Consider the following 12,309-nt stretch of genomic DNA (forward strand, 5'->3'; position numbering starts at 1 on the left):
TGCACCTTTGGCGTTGAGTCATGCTGGCCACATGACCAGGCAGGACATAAGAAGTTCTGGCATTGTTGAAGGCCTTGAGAAATCTGGTAAAGAAAAATCTTTCAACCGGGCATAGGTTGTCTAGTACTAAGAGCTAGAACTAAGGAGAAATTTCCTGACGGTGAGAACAATCAACCAATGGAACAACTTGCCTTCAGAGGTTGTGGGTGCCCCATCACTGGAGGCTTTCAAGAAGAGACTGGATAGCCATTTGTCTGAAGTGGTATAAGTGCTTGAGCAGGGATTTGGTCACTAGAAGACTTTCAAACTCCCTTCCAACTCTGTGATTGTATGACTAAGCCACAAGGTCCTCACTGCACATACAGCATGACACAAAAACTTAATATTGGATTGGGGAGAAGGAAAGATCCAGTTTCCCCAACATATTGTGCAATCTCTCCAAAGAGTAAACACAGGCTGGACAAGCTATTAAACTGTAATTTTAATTACAGTCTAGTCTGTTTTTTACTTAGCTACACTGACTGAATCGAGCCAATTTTAGCATCTTCATGGTGAAACGATGTTTTTTACTTAGCTATACTGACTGAATCGAGCCAATTTTAGCATCTTCATGGTGAAACGAGCCACGGTATATGAGCCTAGCCTAAATGTTATAGCACAGATCAGGTATAATATAAGCATGGTAATAATTCTCCCTGTTGATACAGAGGGGCTCTAGCATAACTTTTTCCAATGAGCCTATTTGTTTTTCACAGAATTTGCAATTTTACAAGAAGTTGTCTTTTTGTTCCTGGTTGATATTAGGAAGGCTCAGAGTGAGGGTGGGGACAGATGACAAACTGGTAGGGGAAAATATTCCGATTCCCCAAAATACACAAGGATACGTTTCAAAATGGAAAAAGCTGTTCTAAGTATATCACTAAATGCTAGTTTTCAGCATATCTTGCTTAAGTGTAGAGCTAAAAAGCAGCTAAATTTCTTCGCAAATGAGCAAGAGCAAAGGTGGAACTAAGCAGAACTGTGAATATTCTATCCACTCACAACAAAATTCCACAGCTCAAGTAAACCATGGTGTAATAAAATTGTTTTTGCATGGGATGTTTGTAAACATCAGAATCAAAGCTTTTTCAAGATAGATGGATGAATGGAGAGAGGGAGAGAGAGAGAAAGAGAAAAGCACACAGGTTTTGGAGCACACAGCAACGAGGAAACCACAACTTGATTAACTTTGTTGAGAAGTTTCCTAAGCAGAAAATGCTTTGCTTGGAAAAAGGCTATGAAATGCTAAAACTAAAATCCTGTAACTTCCTCTTCTTAATCTCCTTTGGACAAATTTGAAAACTTTCCTTCACAGCTACCACTTTATGAGCTGAAATGCAGACGCAACGTAATATTGTGCCTTTTTGCAGCAGAAGGCCCAGAAAAAAAAAAAGATGCAATTCTATCGATCAGCAACTGGCAATCAGAAAGAGAGAGAGAAATGTAAAATATTCCTTAGGTATGGCACTCGGCTGAGGCGCACTGTGCCAACACAGCAATCTGATTAGTGCTAGGATGAGAGATTTATCTTCCCCCTGAACATTTCGATTAAGTAGTCCTCTAATTTAGTTGCATTTTTAAAAAATATTTTCTTGGATTGACATTTGGATAATTACGTTCTGCTTTATGCGCATGTCCTGGGGGGGGGGGGGCGGGAGGTCACGTGATCCTCGTTTTGCAACCTTCTGACAAGCAAAGTCAAGGGGGAAGTAAGCCAGATTCACTCAACAACCGGGTTACAGTCTTAACAACTGCAGCGACTCACTTAACATTTGTGGCGAGAAAGGTCGTAAAATGGAGCAAAAACTCACTTATCAACCGTCTTGCTTAGCAAGGAAAATCTTGGGCTCAATTTGTAGTTGTGCGCTGAGGATTACCAGTATATAAAAAAATATTCTGTTTCTCCGTAAATCAAGGCAGTAACCTTACCTGATCCCACGGTAACTTCGGTAGAATGCTTGTTAATTATCTTTATCTTGTCACCAAAGCCATTCTTTTCCACTATCTTCACAGCTGTATTGGCCATTGGTTTAAAGACCTGCAACATAATCATCCTTGGTATTTATACAGTGTATTTCAACAGTTCAAAACACTATTTATTTAAATCTGTAAAGGCCGCCCCCTCCAGTAGACTCTGGGCGCCCATAATACATTTAAATATGCCATCTATATAACCTCATTAATTTTTAAAAGCTCTCCAGTGTAGAGCTGTCATTTGCAGCCGAGTTGTCCGTGACAAAAATTGAGGGTGGGAGGAAGCTGTTTTTATCATGTAAATTCCCGAGTTTTGAGACAAGGACAAGATTTTGCTGCTTGCCTTTCTGTGAACACCTTAGAAGTTCATTGCCCTAATGCAGGGGTCTCCAAATTTGCCAACTTTAAGATTTGTGGACTTCAAGAATTCTGGGAGTTGAAGTCCACAACTCTTAAAGTTGCCAAGTTTGAAGAACCCAGCTCTAATGCAATTGCTTTTCATTTCTAGCTTCCAAGCGTCAACTCACAAAGCACCCCTGGCCTGCTCTCGAGTTGCCATAGGCAAGGGGGATGGGAAACCAACGAAGCATATGGCAGCCAAAAACAAAAGCACATTCCAGATATATCTCTCTCAAGGTTGTCTCCCAGGGTTAACCACAGTGGCTGGAGGGGAGTGATCTCTACAACCCTTGAAATTGCTCCTTTACGAATGTGAATGATGACATACCCGGGGGTTAGGGAGGAAACAGGGTCATGATTGGGGCATAAATTACTTGGGGTCAGAGTTGGCTTCACTTGGAACGTGCCAACATGAACCTCCTAATAAATAACTGGATTTCTTTTGAAGCTTGGCTTGAGGCTCATGAGTTAATTAGGGCATCCGTCGGAACCCTGACACTGAGCTTCACTTCAGCCTGACTCATTCCTGGATCAGACTACAACTCCCAGATTCCCCCAGGCCACTAAATACCAAGCTAGATGAGGGTTTGAGAGCTGTACAGAGGTCCAATAAATCTGGAGGGTATCCAGTTGGAAAAGGCTGAGCTGGATGGACAGGAAGTTGCCTATATAGCCCCAGTACTTAGATGTCTTACAGTATTTTCACTACTTTCATTCTTGGGGGTATGCAAAGAGGAAGGAGACACTGGGGAAACTGCATTTGATTGGTTTTTATTATAAAGTTTTGATCCAAGTAGAAATTCTATGATTTTTTTTTTTTTACATTCCTTATTACGGAAGAACCATAACTGAATAGAATAGGATCTTGGTTGGCTGAGAAAAGTGGGTGAATTTCTGCTTTTAAGAACATCTTACAAATTCGCTGCTCAGAATTGAACCAGAATCTTCTTTGACACGGTTCCCATTATATACCCATGTCGTTATACTAGGATCTCCAAATTCAGCAACTTTTAAGACGTGTAGATTTCAACTCCCAGAATTCCTCAGCCAGACAGCCTGGCTGGGGAATTCTGGGAGTTGAGGTCCACAAGTCTTATAGTTGCCAAGTTTGGAGACCCCTTGCACTATTCCAAACTCTCCCCCAAAAAAGAAGTCAATAGGATCTACTTTCCGAGTTCAAAATACTATCAGAAAATTACTACAGCCAGTTTTGAACATCACTTATTGCAAAGCAACATCGCTAAGCACAAACAGTGTACAACTTCCAATAAACACTCAGCTTTTCCAAAGTAGCTTCGTGCCACTTTAACAACAAATCATTCTACTTATTCTTCTTTTTTACAGTACATTGGAAAGGGTTGATCAGTTATTCCTCTTTGCCAACTGGCAAACCTGGGTTAAATTTTTGCATTGACCTGGGCAGTCAAAAACAAGGCAAATTATAACAACTTAGCAAAGTGTTCTGACTTTGTATTCTCAAGGCCACAAAGCTTCTGTTTATATTAAAACATGCATCTAATTAATGAATGAATCCTGACAAAAATAAAATGCCTGCCACATTCCAAGCTGTCAAAATTGCTTTCTTTCCTGCCAAAATGCAAATGCGAAACTAAAAGTTGAGGAACACAGATGGCTACAGACCACTGCCGGCCAAAAAGTCTTTCATTAGTCAATGTTTTAATATAAAAACTAACCCAACCTAACTTTGTCCCTATCTCCTCAAAATACAAAATTTCCTACCTAATCAGAGCCTTATTGTTATTTCAGAGTCATCAAAACACAGGGGTTTTCTTGGAAGCTACCCAAGCAGAAACTAAGTGTCTGCATGCTAATAGGCAGCCTCTAAAGTAAGAAAACAATTTGTACAGTTTCAGGCATCTGCGGACAAATCCACTTTTTGAAACTCTATAGTTTTTTTTATATAAAGAAGGAAGAAATTGGTATTCCACAACACACACCTATCATAAAGTTTACAATCCATTCTCTTGGATGCAAATACAGATTTCTTACACGTACAAATGTGTCTTTGTTAACTTACAAGACAAAACAAGCTCTGCATAGGAGGTTCAGCTAAATACATGCGATTATCAGCGGTAAAAACCGAGGATCTTTGAGATACTGAAGTTCAGTAAGTCTTAATTTAAATAGTCTCTGATCCCATTGTGCAAACTTTTGGCATAAAAACCCTGGCATGGATTTTGTAAAAGGAATTGTGCATACCTTTGGATAAAGATTGCTCGAGAAAATATTGGGAAAAAGTGCTCTATCTCCTTAGTTAAGGAGTTTATCTCCTTAAGTAGTTGCTCTCCTGCTTAAAAATGGGTCCTTATGTGACAACTTGCCTCTGGACAATGGTAAGGGATGCAAGTTACCATGTTTCCCCGAAAATAAGACCCTGTCTTCTATTTTTTTGAACCCCGAAATAAGTGCTTGGCCTTATTTTCGGGGAGGTCTTATTATTTTGGGGCGCGTGGAGCAAGATGGGGCTTCTCTTGCCGTCTTACCTGATTTCCAGCTCTGCATTTAAATATTTTCAGGGAGGGCTTATTTTGGGGGGAAGGCTTATTTTAGCACATGCGCTCAAAAGCCCTATTGGGCTTATTATCAGGGGATGTCTTATTTTTGGGGAAACAGGGTAGGTGAAATGCTTAAATCAACTTCTCGAAAATAAAATAACTGAACCTATTGGTGGCACAGTGGTTAGAATGCAGTGTTGCAAGCTGACTCTGCCCACTGCGAGCAGTTTGATCATAACTGGCTCAAGGTTGACTCAGCCAGCCATCCTTCCGAGGTTGGTAAAATGGTTGTTTGGGGCAAGAGGCTGATGCTGTAAACTGCTTAGAGAGTGTTGTAAAGCACTATGAAGCAATATATAAGTCTAAGTGTTATTGCTATTATTATTTTAAAATAGGAGCAGTAAGCAAAGCAGAATGAGGTCTTTGAAAAACCTGGGGCTTAACCATCCAATGGAACCACCAGGTTATTATTTTTAAAGAATAAGGAATTATTATTGCATGACTAGAAAGTAATCTTTTTTTTTTAACAGAGGTGGAAGGGACCTTGTAGGTCATCAACCCCCCATCAAGCAGGTAACCTTACACCAAAGAAATTAGAAGCTACAACAGCTTTCACTATCCTACGTATTTCTTTTATATCCTGATTGGCAAGAGCTCCTGAACAGGAGGTCTTTCACATCTAACTGCAGAGACTCTCCAACACTGTCTCCTCTTTACTGTTTGCAAAGGTAGCATATTTGACGAATCACATTTTTCAGGCTATAATGTGATTCTCTTTCTTCAAAAGTTGGTATACATGCATGGCACAACATTCTGCCTTTCAAGTTTGAAAATCAATTCACATCCGAAGTGAGAACTGCCCTAGTCAAGGACCTCAAGAAAATAAATTAAAACGCTGTAATTCACAAAGAATGCTCTGGAGAAGAGAGCATTAAGAAAGCATCTTCAGGACCTTGGAGAGCTCAAAGTTATAGATTGGGTATTTCAGCATCTGTTGGAATCAGCTGGGGTTTTTTTTGAAAGCTGTCAGGAACAGTAGATGATTTTAGCTTAGTCCTTTCCGCCTACATTATTTACATATATTTATACACACATACATACTACCATTGGACTAGAAAAAATGTCATTAAATTGTCATTAATCGCGGAGTGCCTGTATAGGAGAGTCGTCTTCTGAATAGTTCATGACTATCAACTAATGGAAAGGCTACAATCTGAGGCTTGAATGGCAGAGAGAGAGGGGGGGGAGAGAGGTGGGAGAGAGAGAGAGAGAGAGAGAGAATTAGAGTTAAGAGTTCAACATGCTCAGAATTTGGAGGGGTTTTGCTCAACATGGCAAACATGGCAAAGTATTCTCAAGCACTATACTAGCAACAATAAAGCAGGGATGTGAACTCAGTTAACAATCATACTTAAAAAACATTCTGGAATATGGAATAGAACCTTTCTGAACTTAATATGGAACAGGATAGAACTTTTTTTTTTCATTCACAGACTCAAGAACTGTCTCCTACTCAATTGGTCTGCATGCGCTACTCACAGACAAGGGAGAAAGATGCTCACCTCAATGCCATAGCAGAAGTCAGCCCCTGCTGTCACTGCCATCATGGACAAGAGTCCAGTGCCAGTCCCAATGTCCAGGACAATGGCTTTTTCCCCTCTCTCTTTCACTCTGCTAACTGCAGCACGAATACCTTGAAAATACTTGGTGTTCTGTTAAAAGAAAGAAGGAGCCATTTTATTTCACTGTATTCCTATTTCTTAGGCCTGGACAAATGTACCCTACCACGAGGGTTTTGGGATCTGTGAGCATTTGCAAAACAATGGATTCAAAGGTAAACTTTCTGAAAGATGCTCTATATAATTCCAGATGTGGCTGAACCAGGCCTACAGGACAAAAACTACCCCAAAACATCTGAAATTCAAAGTTACTAATAACTGCACCCAGACAACTAAAAATAAGGCAAAAAACAAATACTCAATACTTTTTTATTAGAAATTATAAATGTCATTTAGACAATTTGTTTTTTTGCCTCACAATTTAAGGCACTACAGAGTGGGAGTTCATGGAGCTACATAAGGAATTTTAACACCTAATAAAACATGGCTAAAACAAATAAATAACTTACTCGGTCCTTGTCATTCAACATGTCTGCATAGCAGGACCTGTAAATAAAATTCAGTTTTCAGATCAAATGCAGTAAAGAATCAGAAAGTTGCCAAGGAGTGCCAACATTATCAGAAAAGAGCTAAATAAATGACAGGATGAACAATTCCTATTATGGCATATATATGAATGTGCCGAATATGAATGCACAATGATTACACTGCTATTTATAAAAGGACAGGGGAAAATATCACATTTATGCACAGAATCCTGTGTAGTAGTGCACAGGAAATGGTACTCGTACTCAAAAAGGAAGCAAAATTGGATCAAAATCAAGAGTGGGAGAGGATGTACCCTTAGATAACCTGCTTCAGAGCTAGGAGGCCTCAACAAGCACCCTAAATTGCACCTACAAGAAAACTAGTAACTCATACGGTTCCCAAACAGGGGGTCACCCACTATCATTCAGATGTACCCATCACTGTCTCTAGAGCAGGGGTCTCCAACCTTGGCAACTTTAAGACTTGTGGACTTCAACTCCCAGAGTTCCTCAGCCAGCAAAGCTGGCTCTTTAAAAGAGGCTTTTAAAAGCATTTTTTTAATAAGCTCTTTGACTGAAGAGGTTGTAGAAAAAATGTTTTTAAAAGAAAAAAAAAGCCTCTGATGATCAGGCAACTTAGCTGGGATCATCAGAGGCTTTTAAAAGCATTTTTTTTACAACCTCTTCGGCCAAAGAGGTTGTAGAAAAAATGGTTTTAAAAGTTAAAAAAAAAAAAGTTGGCCACGCCCACCCAGTCACATTACCCCCACCACAACCAAGCCACGCCCACAGAACCGGTAGTAACAAAATTTTACATTTCACCACTGGCAACAGACCTTGCTATTTCCTGGTGGTAATCATAATTCTCGTCTTCCTCTAACCACTCCATGGCTCCAGTAGTCGGATTGGCTCTTCCACAGAAAACCTTCATCACCGTCTGTCTTGTTTTGTTATTTGTGAGAAAAGTTCTATTTAACGCAACATCCTATCTTTGGACACATAAGCTCAAACCTATTGCAACAGAAAAGAAAGTGCAGTTTAAGAAATGATGTGACCAGCGTAGTGCCCTTGTCACGTCATAACAAAGCCTTGCTAATCTTGAGATGAGATTTAGCCCAAGAATGGAAAAGAATGATCCGGCAGCCACATTTATACACATATATGGTGGGGCTACCTTTTACAGGTACCTTTTACCTCGATTTACAACAGTCCATTTAGCGGCCGTTGGAAGTTACAGCGGCACTGGAAAAAGTCATATGATGTTCTGTCCCCAACCCCACGCACACACACCAACAGATGTTCAGGAGTTAAAGACCAAACCAGCCGGCAAAATCCTTTTCCTTAAGATAACGGAACTTGGCAACAACCTAGTGGCTGCCTGCCAAGAGTTTATTATTTACAAAGAGAAGAGATAACTTCTCCCCACTTCTGATACATCAAAGGAAAGCAGCTCAATAATTACAATCAAGTCCAGAGATAATCCCGTCTTAAAGCAAAAGTCCGGCAATGCAGACTGGCGTGGAAGCTTTCAGCTTTGTTCGTCACAAGGTTTGACTGGCCACCATGCTCCCTTTTATATCCTGGGGGGTGTGGTCCAGTGATTCAGCCTAATCTCGGGCACGCCTTTTCTTCTGTTGCGCGCGCTTATCTCTGCGACGCTGGCGTGGATCCAGCCAAGACTCATTACCCTCATCACTGTCCATCTGTGGCTGCGTGGACATGCTTGGCGCTGGCCCTATCTCTTGCCCTTCGGCGGACACCGAAGGCATTGCCAGAGAGGAGGGTCCTGGAGAGGGAGGCCTTGCCAACTCCTCCCCTTCACTCTCGGAGTCCTCTCCTGACGATGACACAGGCTCCGGTAACGGAGCCACAACACATATGACCATTTTTCACACGACCATTGCAGCATCCCCATGGTCACGGGATCACGAATGATGCATCTTAAACACATGAAATGGGCGGCTATATCAATTTGATAAATGAATAAAAAAGAAAACAAAACTTGGGTCGATTTGATCATCAGACAGAAATCCCCTCCCCTGGAACACAGATAGTCCTCGACGTACGATCATAAGTGAGACCAATTTGTTGCTAAGTGAGACACTTGTTGAGTTTTGCCCCATTTGACAACTTTTCTTGCCACAGTTGTTAAGTGAGTCATTGCAGTTGTTAAATTAATAAACGGGTCGTTAAGTGAATCTGACTTCCCCCGTTGACTTTGCTTGTCAAAAGCTCGCAAAAGGGGATTGCATGATTCCAGGTGACCCTGCAGCCATCATAAATATGAACCAGTTGCCAAGCATCCAAATCTTAGTCATGTGACCATGAGGAGGCTGCAATGGTCATAAGTGTGACAAATGGTCATAAGTCACTTTTTTCAGTGACGTTGTAACTTCGAATGGTCACTAAATGAACTGTTATAAGTCAAGGACAATCTGTATTTGTTTATTTAATATCCTATTCCAGTGATGGCGAACCTTTTTGCCATCGCGTGCCAGGAGCAGTGGGGGGGAGGGGGGAGATCGCATATGCACCCCACCCCCGTGCATGTGCGCACAATCCCCCTTCTGCCCCACTCCTGGCACGCGATGGCCCGTTTTTCTCTCTCTCCAAGCTCCAGAGCCTTTCTAGGAGCTTGGGGAGGGCGAACACCCCCCCCCCCGCGGCCCTCTGGAGACAGGAAATGTATACACACACATACACACACACATTGGGAGACTTAGTCTCCCAATGGGCAGCAGAGTGTTTGCTGGCTGCCAGGAAAAAAAAAAGCCTAGAAACGAGTGGATTGGGATTTCACTGAACTAGGGCTGCATAAAAATCTTGGTTTACGTAGGAAGAACCTGGCTAAAGAGAAATACATATATACATATATATACACACACATACATATATACATACATACATACATATATATACACATACATATACATATATATATATATATATACACATATATACACATACATACATTCATATATATAAACATATATACATATATACACATACATATGTCTTCTCAAGTTTTTGTGGGTGTGTGTATGTAAAAAGTTAAAATCTCGGATGTTTTACATACATACATACATACATACATACATATATACATACATATACACATATATACATACATACATACATTCATATATATAAACATGCATACATATAAACATACATATCTACATATATATACACATGCATATACATACATACATACGTATATATATATATATATACATACATATATATATACATATATACATACATTCATATACACATACATATACATACATACATTCATATACATAAACATATACATACATACATATATACATACGTATATATACATACATATATACACACATATATACATTCATATATATAAACATGCATACATATAAACATACATACATATCTACATATATATACACATACATATACGTACATACATATATACATACGTATACCTACATACACACATACATATATATATATACATACATATATTCATATATATAGACATACATACATACACACACAGACATCAGAGAAACCAAACTTTACAGGTTCGGTAGTTTGATTTAAAGCTCGTTTGAGGGCGAGGAACTCTGCCCATGCCCAGGAACCCTGTTTTCCTGGGTCAGGGAGGGAACCTGACGAATGAACTCCACACATGCTCAGAGGCACGGGGGGGGCGGGGTAAGCAAAAGTGGGGCAGGCGTACCGAGCTTCCTCCTCATCCCCTGGGGAACCGAAACCGTTAACTGCCCTGCCCGGGGCGGGTGGGGGGGGACACCCCCCCACTCGTCCGACCCACGAGCTCAACCGGCCGCGCTTCGACTCACCGGGCGCCGCCATCTTCCCAGGATGCAACGCGCGGAGCTTCCTTCCCTGGTTGGGAGACCAATCTCCTGGAGAGTTGTGGGACCAAAGAGGTGCGGAACGACACCATTCCAATCGCACTTCCGGTTAGAGGTGGACCTCTGTCCAAGCAGGGCAAGGGGAGTGGAAATCGTGGCACGGTGGCCTTCCTGTTGTTGCTGATGCTCTGGAAGGGAAGGGGATCGTCAGCATCCCTTCAAGTACAGAGACTTAGAAATAGGCTTAAAGCCGGAGAATAAAGTACAGGAGGCCCCAGCCTGGTTGCAAAGAATAACAGAATAACAGAGTTGGAAGGAGAACAATAACTTTACAAGAATATAGTACGATTGACTTGTGGGGCGGCCACGATGTGCAAAAAATAAAATAAAATAAAATAAAATAAAATAAAATAAAATAATAAAATAATAAAATAAAATAAAATAAAATAAAATAAAATAAAATAAAATAAAATAAAATAAAATAATATAAAATAAAATGTGCAGTAATGATTGTGTGTTTGTTAGTAGGATTCACTGGGTAAAGGATTTTCTTTTCTTTTTTTTCCCTGTCTTTCACTGTGAGTTGTATTGGGTTGGGGGGGGCGTGCACGAAGGGATACTCAGCCAATCTCATTGTACACAGGTTGTACTCTTGACAATCAAGGATTGGATTGGATTGGGTTGGGTTGGGTTGAGTTGAGTTGAGTTGAGTTGAGTTGACCCTGGAGGTCTTCTAGTTCAGGGGTCACCAACCTTTCAGACCTCAGGGACCACTAAATTCATAATTTTAAATCCCACGGACCACTAACTGGAGCCTGGAGGCTCAGCGGGCTGAGATGGTCAGCCAGTTCCAGGCCATGATGCAAACCCACTGGAACAAGGTCCTCCAGCTCTTCGCCACCAGCGGTGCTTCCCTCCAGCCTTCGCCCAAAGCCCCACATCAGGAGGCTGAAGCAAACCCGAAGTCAGAATTTTTGCCCCACTTCAACCCTAACAAAAAGACCCCAAAGGGGGAGACTCTCTGCAACAACACAAACGTTCATTGCATGTATCCAGCCCAGGGGCCGTAGTTTGAGGACCCCTGATTTAGTTTGCAAATAATTTCTCTGCGGACCACCAAAATTTTCTCGCAGACCACCAGTGGTCCACGGACCACCAGTTGGTGACCGCTGTTCTAGTTCAACCCCCCTGCTCAGGCAGGAAGCCCTATAGTACCATTTCAGACAAATTAGTTATCCAATCTCTTCTTAAAGGCCTCCAGTGATAGAGCACCCACATTTCTGAAGTCGAGCTGTCCCACTGATGGATTGTTCTCACTGTCATGAAATTTCTCCTTAGTTCTACGTTGCTTTTCTCCTTGATTAGTTTCCATTTAAGT

At 41.2% G+C, this 12,309-nt stretch overlaps 1 protein-coding gene across 2 annotated transcripts in view; it reads right to left on the reverse strand.

Annotated features, from left to right (window-relative positions):
• The window catches only part of PRMT7 (protein arginine methyltransferase 7), a 42,661-nt gene extending 31,490 nt beyond the window's left edge, over nt 1-11,171 (reverse strand). The window contains exons 1-5 of one of the 2 annotated variants that reach the window (XM_060681566.2): nt 10,917-11,171; nt 7,911-8,085; nt 7,057-7,093; nt 6,491-6,640; nt 1,969-2,077 (exon numbers count right to left, since the gene is read on the reverse strand). In XM_060681566.2, the coding sequence (XP_060537549.2) occupies nt 1,969-2,077; nt 6,491-6,640; nt 7,057-7,093; nt 7,911-8,005 (391 nt within the window). In that variant the 5' untranslated portion in view covers nt 8,006-8,085; nt 10,917-11,171. Of the gene's footprint in view, nt 1-1,968; nt 2,078-6,490; nt 6,641-7,056; nt 7,094-7,910; nt 8,086-10,795 lie in introns of both variants that reach the window. The other variant, XM_060681568.2, reaches the window with a different exon arrangement.
• Between the last annotated feature and the right edge of the window lie 1,138 nt (nt 11,172-12,309).

The sequence above is a fragment of the Pantherophis guttatus genome, chromosome 11 (genome assembly GCF_059756535.1).
Source record: "Pantherophis guttatus breed Tessera chromosome 11, ASM5975653v1, whole genome shotgun sequence".
Classification (NCBI taxonomy): domain Eukaryota; kingdom Metazoa; phylum Chordata; class Lepidosauria; order Squamata; family Colubridae; genus Pantherophis; species Pantherophis guttatus.